This window comes from Canis lupus, chromosome 5 (assembly GCF_011100685.1).
Source record: "Canis lupus familiaris isolate Mischka breed German Shepherd chromosome 5, alternate assembly UU_Cfam_GSD_1.0, whole genome shotgun sequence".
Taxonomy (NCBI): Eukaryota; Metazoa; Chordata; class Mammalia; order Carnivora; family Canidae; genus Canis; species Canis lupus.
In genome coordinates, this window is record NC_049226.1 from 25,362,855 (window position 1) to 25,383,833 (window position 20,979).

Sequence of the window (20,979 nt, forward strand, 5' to 3'; positions counted from 1 at the left end):
GTTGATCAGCGACTGGCATGGATCTGACAGGTGATTATATACCTAAGAGGTAGCTGTTCTCTTTTGAGTAATGTCTTTCCATGACTCTTTGCAATATAGACTGGCCAAAGATAAAAGTAACAGCTTTACTGATCAGAGTCAATGAAAGCTTTGTTTTCAACAAGTCACTGAACTATGATTGGTCTCGGCTTGCTTAGATTTTCTCTTTTAAAATGACATTTAAATCCTCCTGTGCAATCATTTGTGAGAATGCAAGAACCAATCAACTCCATGAACAGAAAAACATGACACGAGAAAGGAAGCCATCTTTTGAGTGAGGGAGTTTGGCCTGGGCATAGAGAGTCTCAACCAGGCTCAGAGAAATTTTGATGCCTGGAATCTTTCCAGAAGGTAATTTTCCCACAATATGATTTATATTCATTGCCTTTGGGGAGCATGGTTAGAATATGGGTAGATTGGGGTAGGGAATACATATTTCTATTGTCTTCTTAATCAACAAGGAGGTTGTGGTAGAGTTGAGAAATATGTCTGTTCACTCATCTCTGGGCTACTTATGTTTCATCTATTATCAAGGAAAATTTAAAGTCTTTAGATCAGAAAATAGGACCAAGGAAGCCATATTTTCTTCTTTCAAAATGACCATACCCATCAGCTTAATGTGTACTCCTCTCAAGGATTTGATCATGTGCTGGCTTTTTAGGTTGAAGTTTGAGTTGAATGGTTGGCCTGCAGTGAAAAGATGGACCTGAAGAGTGGGAGAAATCTTGCTGTGGAAAACCAGTTTGACTTTTTGTCCTACATATGTTGTCGCTTCCTCCTTAGGACTCCCTGGAAACACATGTGCATTATAGAGTGGTTCATACCCCTACTAGTAATGGGACAGAATTGTTTCCAGATCAACATTTTGCCATTTATTTCTCTTTTGTTGGCTTAGAAACTGGTTGTTGCTATTTTTTGTTTCATCATTTACAAATTAGGGATATTAAAGGCAGACTGCTCAGAGTCATCTATTCACCTCCTTTTGGTGCTCTGGCAGTCCCTGTGGTTAATGCAGGACAGTTCTCCAAAGAGGCTTTTAAACTCTGGAAAAGGCTATAGAGAGATAGTCATGAACTCTGCCCTCCCTGCTGGAGGCTTTCTGTGTTAAATTTATTGCTTTACTTGGGATATGTTTTCTATTCACCAAAATGATCTAATTTTAGTTGTCTGAAAAATTATGGCTTTTCCAGTTGTAATCTGCAAAGCCCATTTTTAGATTCAATTAAATAGTAAAATGCATTTATGTTCTTAGGTGCAACATTGAGTATTTTCTCGGATGTTGTAATGTTTGAATGGTACAAAGGAATATCTGTGAGAAAGCATTAAAGGGTCAATATCGTATTTCCGTGTTTGTTGCCAAAGTGTTACCACCTGGTCCTGTGGCTTGGCCTTAGGTGATGTTGGGGGACAGAGGGAGGAGGCAGAGCTAAGGGAGGACAATACATTGCACAGCTTCCTTACAGATTGCAATGCAAAATAAATGAGGGCTTTGGCTATTTAAAGTGGTTTGTTTTCTTTTGGCTTTTTCTTGTCAATCTAAGCAGAGTCTGGGACATTCAAGATATGCTTGACAACAGATGGACAGACAGCCCAACTGCTTCCGTGTGCTCGTGACCTCCTCTCTTCAGAAGGGCTCAGTGGTGTGTCTCCCGAAATAGACAGGGTGCCAGGGCTTTGATCACCTTGGAGCAGTGCCAACGCCACAGCCCCCCTTTGAGCCTTGGAGATAGAAAAAAAGAGATGTTAACGTGGTGGCCTTAAGTTTGGTCCTGTACTCTGATGGGGTTGTTTCATTTCTGGCCAGTTTTACTTCTGTTGAGGGGTTTTGGGTGTGGTGGTTGTACAGCATCTGGTGCTGTAAGATGGAGGAGATGGTGTAAGAAAGGGGTCCTTGCACAGTAGGATGGAAATCAGGAATGAATGCTCTGTGTAATTCACTTATTGGTGATGGAGAGCAAACTTGGGGTTGCTGTTTCAGGAAGTACTGATTATTTACAAGTATTCACAAAGTTTAGTTGCATGCTGCCTTTGCTAAGTGCATTTTCTCTCCAAGTAATTGCAAGGACATGAATGGCGAAAGAATATTCATTCAAGTTTTCTCTCTTTTAAAGGTTGCTGTGAGAATGGGGCTTTACTGTCTCCAAAAAAACCATGGCACATCTCAAGTCGGAATCAGAGTGATGTCATGGGAGGTATTTGTTGGGAAAGTGCTAATGAGGAGGGTGGAGGAGCCGGCCTTTGGGACTTAGACCTCACAGCTTCTTCCTTCCTTTTTTATTTTTTGTCTAAAATAATCTGAATGTAGAGCTCTCTATATAAAAGTGCCACCCATTCCAGAATCATTAGCAGATATAGAGCTTTTTTTTTTTTAAAAAAGCAATAATTTGTTGTTTATATGTTAAATTGCATATGCTTTTTGGCTTATATCATGATTTGGAATGTGCATTTAGCAGACTTCTAGTTAGCTTTACTTAGGGTTAAGATTACCTTGGGGGTTTAGTTGGGATAACTCTTGCACATACTCCAATTCACTAAACAATTCTATGTTTAACATATTTAGAATATTGGAGAACTAGTTGGTGCAATACCACTTACCATTTTCATTGATGAATTAAGATCAATAGCAACAGATAAATAAATTCTACTAATATAATTCTTGTTACTGTAAACTGGTAACTGATAATTTTTCTCTTTAGTTGATTTAATTTATTTTAATTTAATTAATTGACTTAATAATGGTATTATAATATACTAGTGGTTCGGAGCTAAAATGATCCAGGCTACTTGGGTTGAATGTGCAGCTCAGCTACTTCATGACTGTATGGACTGGAACCAGTTACTTGATCTTTCCCATACTTTGCATTTCTCATTTTGTAAGATGGTGCTAATAGAACTGCATACCTCCTGCAGTTGTTAGGAAAACAAAATAATTGAATTTATATAAAATACTGAAGGCAGCCTAATAACAAATGCTACACAAGTGTTTGCTTTTAGTATTGAATATTCACATAATAAAGTTTGCATCAGCCTCTGAGGTCTAGATTGCTCACTTTTGTGGGTGAGGAAATACTTTGAAATGTTAACTTAGGTTTCTTTGTCAGCGTTGGATGAGAAGCCACAGAAGCAGGATTTCAACCCAGATCAGTCTGATTCCAAACCCCTCTCTTGTCCTTTCCAGGGCTTTGTGATGCCTTCCAGAGTCATTGGACTGAGACTGACTTGCCATCACATTTCTATTGCTAATTGCACAAGTCTTTCTGGGTCTGTGAACCGTGCATATTTTACTTCGTTTATTACTATTTGAAAGTGTTCTTGGAATATCTGCTTGTATGTGACAAGTAGTATCCCAAACGTTTCTCATTAGTATTGAGGAGAGCACAGTTTCTTCATAATTTGGATCTTTTACAGTTTAGAAATGGTACTTTCCTTTCTTGTGTTGGCAATGCAATTGAAAGGTGATGTCTTTGTCCTCACGACACAAACAAGGTTTCACAGTTAAGCTGTTATAAACAATATGCCAATTCTGTTGGCTACAAGATTTCAAACTAATCTTGGTACTTAAGTGGCTTAATATGTTAGACCTCGTGGGTGGGGCACAAAGCCTCTAGATGGTTGTATTCTCATGCCACTGATTTTTTCTTTAATGGATGTTGCCTTTTAAAGTTTAGGAACTCAGTCATAGTATCTCATTAGGAAAGTTGTTATAGTATCTCATTTAATAATGAATTAACAACATAATTCCTAGCCAAGGTCTTGAGGAGTGGGTCTATTTTAGTTGGAAAGAACTTTTGTTTTCCCTTTTCTGCTTGCATACATTGCTCGAAGTGATTAGATATGGCAGGTAGGTCTGAGAAAGAATGAGACCGCTCGGGGGGTGGGGGGAGGTGGACGGTGGGGGACACTAGCTCCAATATGTGTAAAATAAATGCTTTAATAGAAATGGAAACTTCACTCATGTAGATCAGTTTTAAAAGATCCAAGTATGTTGAACAGAGATGTGAAGTGCTTTCTCTCCTCCCATACATAATCTTTTTTATTTTAGGAGCATTTTCTTCTGAATCTTTTTATTTTTATTTTTTTTATTTATTTATGATAGTCACAGAGAGAGAGAGAGAGAGGCAGAGACATAGGCAGAAGGAGAAGCAGGCTCCATGCAGGCTCCATGCAGGCTCCATGCACCAGGAGCCTGACGTGGGACTCGATCCCGGGTCTCCAGGATCGTGCCCTGGGCCAAAGGCAGGAGCTAAACCGCTGCGCCACCCAGGGATCCCATTCTTCTGAATCTTATAATTGGCCTTATCCCATTTGGATTTCTCCACACTTAGCTTCTTTTCCTTACTGGAAAATCATGACTGACATTTTTATTCATTTTTCCCCCCTTTTTTTTGTCATCTCTGTTCATCTCTATTGCATTGTCTCCTAGCCACTACTAATTTTGCCTGGCACTTCTTTGTATGGGAGGGCAAATTCTCACATCCTAAATTCCTCAAACTATTGTCTTTTCTGAATTTTTCAGTAGGTAGGCTTTTGTTTTCCTTTTGTCCTTAAATTTTTAAACAAACTTAATTTCAGTATAGTTTTAGATTTATAGAAAAGTTGTGAAGGTAGTATACAGAATTCTCATATATTCCATACTCCTTTCTTCTATTGTTGATATCTTACTTTGGTCCCAATTCATGAACCAGTATCCATACATTATCACTGACTAAATTCCATGCTTTATTCAGATACCTTTGGTCTTTCCCTGTTTTCTGTTCCAGGATCCCACTCAAGATACCATATTATACTTAGTTGTCATATTTCCTTAGACATCTCTTTTCTGTGACAGTCTCAGAGTTTGCTTGTTGTTGATGACCTTGACAGTTTTGAGGAGTCCTGGTCAAGTCTTAGGAGTTATCTGATGTGTACTTGACACATGCCCATAATTGTGTGTGTGTGTGTTTTGAACATTTCCTCCCTTTTTAGTGCTATGAGATGCTCCAGGCTCATCTTGTGTATTTTCTGCTCCAGTCCTAGAGTCAGCTGTTTATCTGAGGAGTCATGGTTCCTTTTATTGGAGGATAGTATTAGAAACCAAAATCTGACAAAAAAAAAAAAAAAAAAGAAACCAAAATCTGGACATTAGAAGTACTATTGCTATTGGGGTATTCTTGTTTCTTAGCCCTCTCGGCTGACAGAGCAGGAAAATACATAGAACTCTTGTGTATATGCCTGTCTGTAAATATTTCTCTATGTGTTCTGCTACATCAATATTATGCTAAATGTGAGTCCATAGTGATCCAATCATATGGATCATTCTAACCCTTTCCCCTTTCCTTGTCTATAACCTCCTACTACACCATTGAGAAACTTGGCTCTTGTTAGCCATCTCATCTGTCTAGCTAATTGTTGGCTTGTAGTGTGCAGGTATAATTGTTTCAGAATTGTTAATATGTATGCCCATGGGGGAAATTTTATCAACCAGAGTGTAGTGTTAATGTACATTTTTGGAGTATGAAGTTACATACGGAGGTTTAGAGACTCCGCTCATTTCTGGTGTTACTTAGGTCCACATCTTTCTCCTCCACCACTTCCAGTGAGGTGTTTTTCATATATTTATGATACAGTTATATTATTTTATCACATTCTTAATTCTATCATGTAATTCTTTGATATCCTAAATACATATATAAATATACATATTATATATGTAATATATAGTTTGCATACATTAAAGTTTACTTTTTGTGCTGGAAAATTCTATGAGTATTGATAAATGCATGGTATCACCTATCTACCATTACAGTATCATATGGAATACTTGAGATGTCCTAAAAATAATCCCCTATGCTTCACCCATTCAGCCCTGCCCTCCTCTTTGCACTAAACCCCTGGCAAATACTGATCCATCTGATCCATTTGCCTCTTTGTAGTTTTGTCTTTTTTAGAATGTCCTGTAAATGGAATCACACAATTCTGAAACTTTTTAAATTGGCTTTTTTTTTTTTTTTTTTTTTTTTACTTAGCAGTAGGCATTTAGGATTAATACATTACTTCAGTGGCTTTAGAGCTGATTCCTTTTTTATCTCTGAGTGTATCATCATACATATATGTCACAGTTGACTTATCCATTCATCTATTGAAGGACAACTTGTTTGCTTCTGTTTTTGGTAATTACAAATAAACCTGCTGTAAACATTCAACTGCAGGTTTTTATGTAGACTTAAGTTTTCTAATTAGTTAGGAGTGTGATTGCTACACTTTGTTAGTTTTGTAAGAAACCACTAACTACTAAGGTATCTTCCAAAGTGGCTGTACCATTTGTTGTTTATCCTATCCAGAAATTAGTATTTTCAGGTTTTTTTTTTTTAAAGATTTTCATCCTTTTAATTGCTGTGACTTTTCCCTTGAAATTTTATTTTATTTTATTTTTTCCCTTGAAATTTTAATAAACAGCACTTGCTGTCTTCTCAACATATACAAAGGAGAGTTAAGAATTTTGGTTTTCTGTTTTGTCATTCCTTTTCAAGATCTTATGACTGAATAGACACACTGCTTGAAAAATTCTTAATCATGGCAGAAATTGTCCATGGTACCAATAAGTAGAATCTTTTTCTTTTATTTGTTAAAAATAAGTTCCTGGAGCAGAGTTAGTTAGAAATCTTTTAGGAATTTGGTGTAAATTAAGTGACATCATGTAAAATCCTATTTGTTGAAGGTGTTCAAAATTGAAGATACTCACAAGCAGTCATAATATCTTATGTGTCCCCAGCTCCCCAGAGGGTTGTAGTTTGAATTCCTTTCAAAGCTATCTGTGGCCAGTGAGTCATTCACCTAATTAAATCTCCTATTTCTTAGGTTGTTCTCATAAGCAAGTTTCTCAAGCCTCTTAAACAATCTCCCACTACTCTTCTCAGGAGATTGTATCACTTCCATTTTGTATCTGCAACATTCCTAATATGGGAACAAGTTAGGTCTGACTTAGAGCAGAAGAAATGGAAGCATAGAAGGTCAGGCTGCTCGCAGAGGGTCACCCCGTTAGCGTGTAGGGACGGAGACAAGATTGTGAGGCTCCCACAGGAGATTGTGCGGCCTTGTTGACTGACCTCTCTACTGCCTCTGTTAGAAAGAATCAATGGCTCTTTTTGTTTTCCCTCTGAGTTAGGAAGAAGCTTATTCTTCCCATACTGTGTGAGAAAGAGGAATGTGAGTGCATAGCATTTCCTATGTCAGACTCAGAGCCCATTTGGGTTGCCATCCTTGGACCCATTTTGTAGTGATTTGGCCATAGTTCCTTTTTTAATCTAAATACTGTGTTCTGAGCCTTTTCACTCAAATGAACACCACCTCTTCTGCTTTCACTTTTTTGCTTTTGATTTGATGACTTTTATTCATCAGATTTTATTTGAAAATTAAAATTTTAAAATTTATTTATTTATTTATTTATTTATTTATTTATTTATTTATTTATGAGAGAGAGAGAGAGAGAGAGAGAGAGAGAACACGAACACAAGTAGGGGGAGGAGCAAAGGGAGAGGGAGAAGCAGACTCCTCACTGAGCAGGGAGCCCTATGTGGGGCTCAAGCCCAGGACCCTGAGATCATGACCTGAGCCAAAGTAGGTACTTAATCAGCTGAGCCACCCAGGTGCCTCTTATTCATCAGATTAGTCATTTCTACATGTAGGTCTACTTTTCTTTTTTTTTTTTTTTTTTTTTAGTATTTTATGTTCTGTTTTCATTGCTCTTTGACACAGAACTCTTTGACTCAACCATACATTTTAATAACATACTATTTAATCATCCTGAAAATTAATGAAAATTAAGATTAAAGTTAAATTCAAACATCATAGGTTCTGTGCTAGATGAGTGGTCATTCTTATTGCCTTGAGTTTAGATCTATAGTCAGTTTTAAGTGTTTTTGACAGCATTTCTTGGAGCTATTTAATTTAATTTCGTGAGTAGAGTATTATGAGTCACAATAAAAATGTTACTCAAATTTAGGCTTTTTATGTATGGTAAAAATTATTATCTCACTGTTAGTCTATTTTTAAAAAGCAAAAATATTAGTCTCTTTTGATTTATTTTTCATGAGCCTGTCCAGTTAAAGATTCCCATAGGATTTATTTTCCATGTGGGGATCTAAGGAGGATTGTGGATCGTGAATGATTTTTTATAGGTGAGTTTAGAGTTCTCTTTGCCTATTTCTGTTACCTCTAATGATAGGTTGAGTGAGATGAGATCCATTTCAGATGTAGCATGATTGAGCCCCAAATTCCAATTTCTGGCCTATCCTATTTTTTTTTTTTTGTCTTGTATTTTGACCAGCTCTAGTCTTAACTTTGAAATAAGAAATGGTAATTTCCCTGTGTGGAGAGAGAAGATATAGAGCTGGAAATACTAGCTCCCTGTGATATAGATGAATTTTATTATAGTCTTTGTAGGCAGCTTGTACCCTGTTGCCCACCAGTGTTACCATCCAGATCTGGTTGGGAGAGAAATGGTTGGGGACTACAAAAGATTGGGCATCACTTCCCACATAAAAAATGGGAATCAGAAGAGCCATTGTGGTGAGTCCCCCACAGAAGTGATGAATCATGGATGGTGCATGGGTAGAGTGTTACTTGAAAGAAGGGAAAGTGTTAGTGACAGGTACAAAAAGAAACCAACAGAGTATTGATAGCAGTCAGCTGAAGAAAAGGCAGATGTGATATTCATAAGCAAGGGTGCTGAGGTAATTCCTGACTCCTACACATTGGCCAGGATTGAACATTGTCTAGAGCTAGATGAGGAAAAAAAGAAGAAAAGCCAACTCTGAAGGAATCTACTTTTATTTAACATTTACGAATTTATGCTTTTGCCTTTGCTAGGGAGATGTATTGCATCTATTGATTTGAGTCCTACTTCCAGAAGTGATAATTTCTACTCCAGAGTCTAAAACAGTGGATTGCTCTAGTGATGGTACAGTAGAATCATCTGGAAACATTAACTAAAAAACAACAAAAACCAAAACCAAAAACACAACAAAGAAACCAGCGAGCAGACACTGTATACTCTGTAAATACCAGATACTCTGGTTCATCAGGTCTAGGATAGGGACCAGAATATGTTTCAAAGTAAGCTCCTCAGAGAGTTCTGGTGTGCTGGGTTCCTTGATACTTTAAATCCAAGGCTCACCCTGCTCTTGGGCAAGTGTACCTAGGGCATTTTGTTGAATTCGTAGGGAATTTGGTACCGAGTTACATCTTTGCTGGCTGAGTGTTCTAGAATCTGGGTTTCTCTTTCTGTCTTATTTCTGAGAGAGTTTGCTGCCTAGTACACCACTCAGTTCTTTTGACTTATTCTACTTCTCTTTCGGGACTTTCAGTTCTGCTTCAGAATTCTAAAGAGAAGCTGGAGCCCTGCTTCCATTCTCTGCCATTTATCTTTCAGATAAAGTTTTAATGCCTCCTGCTAGATGCTCTCTGCTCTATCTAGTCAAGCTTGCTTTCTTTTTCCCCTTTCTTTATCCCTTTGCCAGATCTTTTTGATGCTGAGGACTGATTGTTTCCACTGCTCCATTTGTATATTATACATTTATGATACCATGTTTTTTTCTGATTGTTCTCCTGTGTCTGCCTCAGTGGACATACGAGTGAAGGGTCAATTCTCCCTCTCTTCATCCTACATTAGCTTTGTGAAGATGTGTGGTAGGTTGTTCATCTAATGTCAGAAACTGTTGGTCACATGTAGATTTAGTAAAATGCCAGCTTTAGTAACCTTTTTCTCTCCTGTTATACTAGAACTAGAAATCCTATCACCAGAGGATAGAGTTGGCCTAGGGGGAGATAAAGTGGGCAGGAGGGTGAGTTTGCAGCTGCCATGGGAAAGAGAAGTTCACTCTTGTCTGCAAGCTTTCCTAGAATAGAGTCATTTTAGGATCTTTACAAAGGAGGGACTAGGAGGGATTTCAGCCCCAGAACAAGCAGAGCAGTGACAAATGATCCTGATTTTTAGGAGTTACTGAACGGAATGACTGGAGGCCAGAAACATTTTGAGTGAAAATACCCCTGATTGCGATCAATTTCTGACTTTTCATTTCGTTGCTTCTCATTCTGTGTACTTCCTGCAACATCTGACACGTTTCCCTTCTATGTGCAAATCTGGTACTTCACACTGTTCTTCATTTATCTATTTGTTTTCATACCCTTTCTTTATTGTTCTGATTCTCGGTCCTACATATTAATAAAAAGGAACAATGCAAACCTTCCAACCATTTAAAAATTGGCTTCTCTTAATTTGTCATTATTTTCTGCTTTCATGTCATATTTAAGCTTATTGTTTTAGATGGTCAATTAATTAATCAGGAGACTCTAACTTGTTGCAAATCTATAAAACTTGCTTAAGGTTCTACACAGTCATGGGGATTTTAGCTGGGCTAAACCGTTTTGTTGTTTAACTACAGGAAAAGTTTACTAATCCAATGATGTGTATATATAATATTGTAGAGAATATTGGTCTGATCAGAGAGTTTGCAAGTATTTGTTCCATCAATGCAAATATTTAGGTACTGTTCTGGATGCTGGTGATCAGCAGGGAGGAAAACAAAGTGCAGAGACAGGCTACAAAAACCACACAAGTAACAAAAACAGTAACTTCAAGGGCACCTGGGTGGCTCCGTCGGTTAAGTGTCTGCCTTGGGCTTAGGCCATGATCTCGTGGTCCTGGGATGGAACCCCACATCAGGCTCCCTGCTCAGCGGGGAGGCTGCCTCATTCTCTGCCCCTCCCTCTGCTTGTGCTCTCTGTCCCTCTCTCTCTCTCTTTCTCAAATAAATAAAATCTTAAAAAAAATTGTACTGTGGTTATATACAGGTGCTTCCTTGTTCTTAGGAAATACATACTGAAATATTTGGGGGGAAAGAGGGGCAAGATGTGTGCCATTTACTCTCGAATTGTGTGTGTGTGTGTGTGTGTGTGTGTGTGTGTGTGTTGAGGGGGAGAGAGAATGAGAATAGAAACAGATGGGGTAAATTGTGAACAAATCGGTGAATCTTTGTAAAAAATATGAGAGTTTTGGGGACTATTCTTTCAGCTTTCCTCTAAGTTTGAAATCATATCAAAATAGAATATTAACCAAAGCTACTGAATAAAATAATATTTAGGATGGATAGTCCAAAGGGACTTTCTATTTCTACTTGGTTGTAGTCCCAATTTAAAAAAATCCAAACCTAAGCTAAAACACATCAATGAGTTAAGAGCTTGTGGTCTACTTTCATACTTCACTGTGTTCTGGTTTTTCTAATATCAGCCATGAAAGCATCACATTTTATATGTATAATCAGTGTCCAGATTGGAGCCCATCTATGGAGTGTATTTTCTCAAGTTTTGTGGTCTTATTAACCCTATGTAGTGATAAGGACCTTGAAGATGAAATTAGAATAGTTATCTGAACATAACCCCATTCTGTTTATCTAATATTGCAGAAAATTGATACCAGAATGGGTGATTCATTTCTCTGTATTCCAGATCATTTTACTGTTTTCCAACATAGAAAAATATTCAAGAATGAGAGCATACATTTCCAAACAATGAAAATGATAAAACTGTTGACTACTTGTATTGCTTGTTATAGTTTCCTGATGCTCTAGTAAATGACACCTACACTAGGACATACTCCTTTCTTCTTGTAATCCTTTTACTCTATGACATTTCTGGACTTCCCAAATACTTTCACTGAATTCAAAAGCCTCATCAATCATTGACATAATCTCTTCTGTAGACTGTGATTTTTTGGATTGCTTCCCTGACATTTTAAATACCCAGGGTAAATTATTTTTCACAGTCTGTCATCAGTCATTAGATACTATTGCGGTGTGCTCTACAAGTGTTTTCTATATTTAGCAGCAGTACCTTCTGTCTCTCCATGTAGGGTATGGACAGTTAAACAGTATTTTCACCTGAAGCGGAACATCACACTAAGTAGCTGTTGAGTGTTTTAAGTTGAGTGAATACGAGTTTAAAGTGAACTATTTAGAAGGTGATGGAAAATCCTGTGACGATAACTATCTATGGTTTCAATTACCACGGCCCATTTGCTTAAATTCATAGCAGGTCAGAGTATCCAGCACATGCTAGATACTCATTTTTTTTCTTGTTGGACACATGGAATACTTTTTGAAAACCATAACCATTTTAAATACATATCTATTTAATTCTTTAAAACCTTAATTGTTGTTTAGAAATATACTCACATAAAATATAGTGAATTATACTCAAGTCTGAAACTGGTTTAGGATCCTAAGCAAACATAGGAGGCGGATACATGTCATTTTGTGTCTTCTGTGGTCTTCTTAACTATCCCCTCCCACCCAACACTCACACATACATTTTCATGTGGTTGTGTCCCTCACAATCTTGATCCTTAGGGGACAAGGTTTTAATTAAAACTTGGGAGGCAGAAATCCAGGTAACAGTGGTACTCACAAACCAGTGTCCCTGCTTCCACTTGAGTATGCTGGGCAAACAAGAGAGATCTGGGAGATAGAGTAACTCTTTTACTGCTTACCACGGAGGAGCTTCCCTGCTCTTGGCTTCCTTCTTGTCTTATTTATCCAAGTATTTGGATAATTCTGGTAAGGGAAACAGGGATGTTAGCAAGCTTCACTATAGTGTAGGTTCTGTAGACAGCAGAACTTAAGTTTATCAGCTCACTGTTTGTTTTAAGAGAAGATCTCCCACATTGTGAGATTTGCACTTAGAACGAGGTTACCATGGTCACAAAGCTTAAAAAAATCTGTTTGCCTTTTACGGCACCAGGCCAACCACTTCATTGTCAGTGGGATAGAAAAAACAAACTGTGTTGACCGTTGACATCCTTCTGGAAGCTAGAAAGGAAATAGCAGTATTCTGGCAAGTCCTGGGAATGGGCCGAAGAGAGGAAAACCAGTGTTGGTGGGTTTTTTTCCCCTTTCAATTCTGACTTTTTCAACAGCGCACTGAAGAAGTGCTTTGAAAAGAATGTGAATCTTTCGTCGATTATGGATTCGAGATCTTACAGCTCTGTAGTATCTTCTTCCTGTGAAGTACTGGATTTGGTTGACCTTTGGATAATGTATTTTTGTTTGCTTTCAAATAGTAAGAAAGATTTCTCATATAACCTTTTGTTTTCTTTAGGAGTTAAGGAGTGATGGGAAAGTGATAAACATTTATGGGAAAAAGAGCTCTGAACTTAGATGTTTTTGTTTTATATCTCCTTTGGGTAAAATAGCTTATTAAGATATCTGTAAGAAGAAACGAAGCCTTTGGTGCTCTTTTCTTCCTTCTGCACCTCCTGTGTCGCATGATTTTTCCACCCTGAGAAGTGGCGTGTTCTCTTCTTTGCCCTCCTCTGCTCTCCATTGGTGACACCAGGGGAGGGTACAAGTGATGGCACATGGGTTGGATAAGCAGGGCATGCTCACAAGGCACTGATGAAACCAACCTGATTTGAGAAATGAGTCTTGCTGGGACATTTTAAGAGACTAAAAGAGGACATGATTCTTATGCTATCTTTGCAGGATGTCCCAGTGTATCTCAGTAGATGTCCCATGGTCCACTTAACATCTTCGTTCATTTCCCTCAAATTTAAATGATTTAGATTTTCACTAGAATCTTCCAGTCTCTGGCACTCATTCCCATGAATTTGTGGTATGTGACCTATTGTGATAGTAATAAATGTGGCTTTCTGGATTTTTTTAGTTGACTGTATGCTTTTATTAGATCTTACTTTATTTTATTCCTCCTTAAAATTTCCTCTTTGGTTTTTTACATAAAAGAGGATCTAACATGTACCTACACAGGCTGTCACTGTTAGTACTACCGTCACTTTTGGTTTGTAATGGGAACAGTTTAAGAACTTAAAGCCAAAGGTTTATCAGTATGCAGTCCATGTTTTCTGCATTATCCACATTTCTATATTGATGAGCCCCCTTTAGATTTCAGTTAAAATTTAAAGAAATATAAATATTCATTTATTCACCCATACATCTATTCAACAAATATTTATTGCCCACTGGGCACATTGTGTAGGTTCTGATTTCCTCAGCCAAGTATAGTAGAACGCTCCATAAGTTAATTGTAGACCATTCTGTTCTCTTTTTCTCTGGGCTTCTGAAGCATCCTATTCTGAGTCTTGGGTCAAGATACTATAATATAGAAAATAGTCTGCCCTAATTCCTTACTATTAGACTTAGTAAGGCTTTATAGATTTTAATATTGGATACCTATCAAAGACTAGAACCTTCAGGTCTTCTTAGTTATGGCCCACACTTGAGATTTTTTTTTAAAGAAATAATTCAAAACAAGAAGAAGAAACATTAAATAACGGCTTGATAGTGTTTATTGAATGCTCTTCATAATGGCAAGATATTGGCAACAATCCACAGTCTAACTATGAGGAAATGGTCAATTAAAATATGATAAATCTGCTTCCAAGAACATTAAGCAGCTGTTGCAATGAGAACGATGTGGCAAGATTATGCTATAGCAGGGGCGAATGTTTATGATGTTGTCATAGCTCTGGTTTCCCAGGAAACAGACTCTGCTGAAGATTTGTTCTCAGGATCCCTTAGGATCAATGACCCAACCAGGCAAACTTCATTAGATTTTGAGTCCTGAGAATAATTCATTGTGGCTCACGGCTCCACCCTCCAGTCATCCTTCTTTCCGAAAGTTAGGGAACACATGTTTGCACCTTCTGAGTCTCACCAGATCAATTCCTTGTGAGGAAGTGAAGAAAATAGAGTGGGTGATGGGGCACAAATGCAGTCACAGCAGAGGTCTCCACTCATCTTTTCAGAATCACCCTCCAGGAGGCAAGGAGGCCTTATCTTTGTATTCCAACTCACTTTCAACACTAACCATCTTTGGATGCACGCTGCCTTGGGGAGGGGACAGGACATTGGGCTGGGCAGCTTTTTTCAGCTGAAAGCAATTTCTAGAGCAAGACTCAGATGAGAGCTGACAGCTGCAATTACCCTTAGTATCTGCTAGAGAGAAAATATTACATGAAAAGAAAAAAGCCAAAAGCAAAGTGTTTTGTGTACATTATGAGTCCAACTGTGTGATGTACATATGGGTAAATACAAAAACTGGAAGGGGACACAGAAAAAATGAACATAGCTGTGTTACAAGATTGAAAGAAGTCATAAGAACATAACCCTTTCACCAAATAAATGATGAATCCAAATAGATTGTAGGGTTGCTTACAAAACAGAAGAACTCAGGTGTCTATTGTCTCCTCCTCTCTTTATTTAAGAAGATTATCATTTTTGTTAATTCTTGCATGTATCAGATCTTCCCTTGTGTCTTATTTGTGGACCATGCTCAGGTGTGGTATGTCAGATTCATGTCAAGATGGTAACACATATGAACAGTTGCTCTGCTTGGGGGGCTCCCTTCATCCATTCCCAGGATGGCCTTATCTGTGATGCAGAAGAGGGGGTGGTTATGAATTCAATCTTTACATGTGCCACATCCATACTCCCCCCGCCCCCTCCAGCCCTAAATTGCTTCCCTAGCCAGCCTAACATCTTATGTATGCATGATCAAAAGAGAAGTGAGTATGAAAAATGTGGTTGGAGCAGGGAAAATAAATCAAATACAATACTGAAAGGCAGTTTGAAGTGTACAAGCTAGTGAGGAGGAATAAACACAGACATCTATTTCCGGAAGTTAGAGCATGTGCACACACAAGACCGCAACCCTGGCTTAAAGGCATCTCACATTAGCTCCTTTTATCTGAAATAGACCTCTTCTATCTCTGCTACTCTCTTGTTTCCTTCCACATCATAACTTGCAATGTCCTTCCAAATCATACCTACTCTGTCTTCTTTTTTTTTTTTACTCTGTCTTCTTTCTAATGTACTCTTTCCTTTCATATCTATTTAAAATAGTTCTTTTGAGCTGCCTTTAATGCATTTTGAATTAGTTCTTTGAAAACAATATGGGAAGATAAAGGAGAACATATGAGTTATTTTCAGGTGCTTTAAGAGATTTCTGTCGGGGAGAGCAGAGGCTATAATAGAGCCAGTGGACTAAAGTTATAGGAAGGAATTGATTTTGCCTCAGTGGCAGAAGGAAGGAACTTTGTGATTACTAGAGATGTTATTGGGAGAGCAAGCTTCAGGAGCTCCTTGTCATAAGTAGAGGGTGACTGTTTATGAGGACCATTGCATTTTGATGGAGGTTAGACTGGGTAACCAGTGCAACCCAGTGCACTTAGTGACCTTGTGTGTTGATCTTATGTGAAACAGTCTAGCTAGAAATTCTCTTTTAAATAAGCACATTCATAATCCCATGCTATCCTCCCCCAGAAATATAAAACCATTAGGATTACTTCTTTGTGAATGCAGTAAACTCTGTCATATGTTACTATAAAAGCCACATTGTGGATGTATGATGCACTAATTTCTATCACACTTAAAATCTGATGCTATTTGGCTAAGGAAACACATATTTTTGCCTTTGGCTATTTATTACCTAATTTGTTTGGAAAGTTGTAAAAATTTTCGGATTCCTATAATTTTATTTCTTTACTACAGCATGGCTTTCATTCCAAAAACTAATCCTTTCTGTACAAATTGAACAGAAGCATAGCTCCTAAGACTGGGTTGAAGCAGTTGAGGAAGGTGAATCACAATTTAGCAATTGTAGAAAGCGTAATAATTAAAGAGGCATTAGCAGTGATTAACAGCTCTGAGTAAGCCCTCTGAGCATCTATCCTGGTGGAAATTATGCTTTCCTGCTGCCACTACAGTGGACTCCAATTTGGACAGGGCCAGGCATCATCTACAAAAGCCAGAGTCCATGCATTTGCATTGTAATTCTCTCTCCTACCTTCTTAGCCATCAGGTGAAAGATGAGTATAAGTACAGGTATGAGAAATGATGAGCATGTCTCTGTAGGGAGATTCCAAAGCCTGTGAGCCACTGCCAAGTCTTTGCAATGTGGCAGATTGCCTTTCAGAAGCGGGGACCCAGTGTGGGTATGGGGCTGAGGCAGGTGCACGTCCAGCTCTCTTCATAATTAGCTTATGCGGGTGTGTTCTCTGAATCTGTACTACAACACTGCTTGGCTTTTGGCTTGGTGTCTTCCATAGCCACATGCCAGGGTTCTTGGGAAGGAAGGCTGGAAAATGCGATGAGCACTTTGTTACCAGACAGGTGGCCAGTTTCTGACAGCAAGCAGAGCACAGAGCTCTGATAAGGTTGCTTGATGGCACATGTGCTCCCCTGAGTCTGTCCATTCCTTAGCTCTCACCTGTGGCTATTTGTTGGCAAAGGAACAAGAATTCATAAAATAAGCATTTATACTGATTAATTTTTTCATTTATTGTAACTTTGACATGCTGTTGGCAAGTATTGAAGAGTGTGAGAAACAGCAATGGAAAACTTATACATGTACAGCATAGTGGAGTATATTTACCATATATATTTTATAACATTCACCAAATATTTTATACATATGGGTAGTTTCAGCTGTATTTATTTGTTCATTTATCATTTATTCTTTTATCTATTAATTTAAAAAATCCAGTAGATTTTTTTAAAATCCAGTAGGCTTCCCAGTAGAGGGAAGCCTGTGTGCAAGTGATTAGAGTTCCAATAGTGGTCTTTACTTCTCTAAAACTCTATATGAATTTCTCTTCCAGGAACTTTGCAGGAACTTTGGTTTATTGATGGCTATGTGTTTGATTTCTTGATTATTTAATCTTTAATGTAGCTAAATAAAGGCAAGACCCACGTCTATTCTGGTCTCTATAGTACTCTCTATACTCAGCACTGAGACTGAACTGACCAGGTATTCTCTCTCTCTCTCTCTCTCTTTTATATAAAGGAATGAATAAATGTTGAAAAGGACACAACTTTTTGTCTTCAGAGGAGTCAAGTCAGGCTGAGGGATGGACAAACCAGCAAGTGTTGTGTGATAAATGCTAGGAGATAATCACAATGTGCTTGAGAAGCCTAAAAAGCAAAGGCTGCTATCTCAGTATAAGTATCAAGGAAAGCATTCTGGAGGAATTTAGGTGTGAGGATCTGCAAGATGAGTCTAAGCAGACAACTAACTAAGTGGGTTAGGAGAACAGAATTCCATTAAAGAAACAGAACAAAATATAAAGCTAGCACATACAGTAGCCTGTAAGTGAGGGAGAGACTGTTGGTCATATTCAGGAAATTCCAAGTGGTTCCTGATGGCTTGTGCAGGGATGTGAAGTGGGCAAATTGGGGATGATCAGGTAGGAGCCCAAAGTAATGGCTGGATGAAGCTTTGTTGAGCTTGTGTTTAATTCTAAAGGTCATGGATAATCCTGGGAGGGCTTTACACAGAGAAACGAAATATAAAATTTATGATTTTGAAGAGTGTATAGAGAATGGATTACAGAGAGATTAGAAAGCAGAAAAGTGAGTTAGGAGGCTGTGGGAATAATTCCAGACTGTGGATCATGGTTGCCTGAACAGAGTGACAGGACAGACAGACGGGCAGACTGGCAGGGGAGGTGTGTCATGCACACATGCGCATACACACATTTTTACTAAAATAAAATTGTACTCTATACATTATTCTGACATTTTAAATTTAGCTTTGTATCTTAAAAACTCAAATTTGTCTTTGCCTTTTTCTGTGTTACTTTGCCACTTTTAATTAAGGAATACATGTACTTTCCTAGATTTTTTTCTATAATATTTATTGTTTGGTCTTTTACATTTTAAGCTTCTAATTGATATAAAATTTGATTTTGTTTGTGATGTGAGATGGGATTTAATTTTGTTTTCCACATGGCTAGTGCCATTTATTAGGTAAACCATTCTTTCTCCATTGAATTAAAATGCTATTTTGTGCTACATTAAAACTTCCCGTATACACAGATTTACTTCTGAATTCTCTATTTTGACTCTCTTTATTTGTTCCTGTGTAAATAACAAATGTAGTTGTAGTCCATTTCATTTATTCTAGTATCTGGTTCTTCCGAATAGTCTTCCTATTCAAGCATTTTGGGGTATTCTATGCATTTGTTCTTATATATGAGTCTTTAAATGATTGTACTGGCAAGAAGCCTTGAGACTATAGCAGGAGATGCATTAAATTTATGTATTAATTTTGGGAGAATTGATAGTTTTATAATAGAAGATCTTCATATTCTAAAATATGGAACATTTTTCCATTTGTTAGGTTTTGCTGTTATGATTTTATAATTTTCTTAATATAAGTTCTACACCCTTCTCATTAAATATATGACTTTGCAGTTTTTATTTCTACTTTGAATATTTTCCTGTTTTACTTCTAGATTCTTACTGTTAATACAGAGAAAAGCTATTAATTCTGTATTTCGTATTCAGCTACTTTACCAGTTTTTAAATTCTAGTCGTTTTTCTGGGAAACGAACTACGGGTGGTGGAAGGGGAGGAGAGTGGGGGGTGGGGGTGAATGGGTGACGGGCACTGAGGGGGGCACTTGACGGGATGAGCACTGGGTGTTATTCTGTATGTTGGCAAATTGAACACCAATAAAATATAAATTTATTATTAAAAATAAATAATAAATTCTAGTCATTTTAAATATGTGTTATACATGTTTTGAGCACAAAAAAACAAGCAAGAAAATGATCCAAATTAGAAGACTTTATAGATTTTCTAAATGTACAATCTTCTTCATTATCAAAAAGAGAATTTTACTCTTTTTTCCAGTGTGTACACAATTATTTTATTTGCATATCTCCTAGCATTTGCTGGAAACTCCAACATAACATTGAATAACAATGGGGATGGCAAACACACTGATCTCATTTGTGATTTTAGTTGAAACATTTTTAAGTGTTTTATTCTTTAAAAGAAGCTTTGCTTCTGGTTTTTGGAAAGCAGCATTCTATTTGAGAAGTTTCTTTATATTCCTATTTTACTCAAAATTTTTATCAAGATTGTTAAATTTTAGACTTCAGAAAGCACTAATAAAATTATTTTCTCAATTTTATGAATGTGATAATTTTTCCTGATAGCTTTTCTGATATTGTGATATTGAACTACTTTTTTTCTTTTCCTTCCTTCCTTCCTTCCTTCCTTCCTTCCTTCCTTCCTTCCTCCCTCCCTTCCTTCCTTCTCTTCTCTTCTTTCTTTCTTTCTTTCTTTCTTTCTTTCTTTCTTTCTTTCTTTCTTTCTTTCTTTCGGTTTTTAAGTACTCTCTACACCCAATGTGGGGCTCGAACCCACAACCCCAAGATCGAGAGTTGTATGTTCCTCCGACTGAGCCAGCCAGGTCCACCATACCTTTCATTTTTGATATAAACACTATTTGGTCAGAAAGTATTATAATTTATTGATTCTATTTGCTACTGTTTCAGCAAATATTCATAAGAGAAATTGGTTTTAGCATACTTCATAAAGTTTTGGCATTAAATGGTCTTAATAAAGGTAACTGAGTAGTTTTAATTTTTTTCTGTGGACTGGAAATATTTAAATAACTTTCAAATTATTTGTTTTAAAGACCAGACAGAACTCAGATTGCCCATTTCTTGGTGAATTTTGGTCATTTATATTTTGCCAGAGAATTACCTGTTTAACATTACATTTATATATTTGATGGCAGAACATTGCAGTTTTTCAATTCCTCCATCTCTTCTTTTTTATTTAAGATTTTATTTATTTGAGAGAGAGAGAGAGAGAGAGCATGAGCCAGAGGGAGCGGCAGAGGTAGAGGGAGAAACAGACTCCACACTGAGCAAGAAGCCCAATGCGGGTCTTGATCTCTGGACCCTGGGATCATGACCCCAGCAGAAGGCAGACACTGAACTAACTGAGCCACCCACGCGCCCCCTCTGTTTCTTCTTAATATGTACCTATGTCATCTTTCTCATTCCTAATTTAGTATATTTTTCTATTAATTTCAGCTTTTACCTACTTTTTAAAAAAAGCTCAACATCATTTTCTGAATTTAGAAGCTTTTTATTTG

The 20,979-nt window shown here is 37.4% G+C and overlaps 1 protein-coding gene across 4 annotated transcripts in view; it reads left to right on the plus strand.

Moving 5' to 3' along the window:
• Nucleotides 1-20,979, plus strand: part of GUCY1A2 (guanylate cyclase 1 soluble subunit alpha 2) — a 428,485-nt gene that overhangs the window by 41,274 nt on the left and 366,232 nt on the right. The window contains exon 4 of one of the 4 annotated variants that reach the window (XM_038536322.1): nucleotides 2,151-2,231. The exons of the other annotated variants lie outside the window; for them this stretch is intronic. Within the exon in view, the coding sequence (XP_038392250.1) occupies nucleotides 2,151-2,231 (81 nt within the window). The remainder of the gene's footprint in view (nucleotides 1-2,150; nucleotides 2,232-20,979) is intronic. 4 annotated transcript variants of the gene reach the window in all.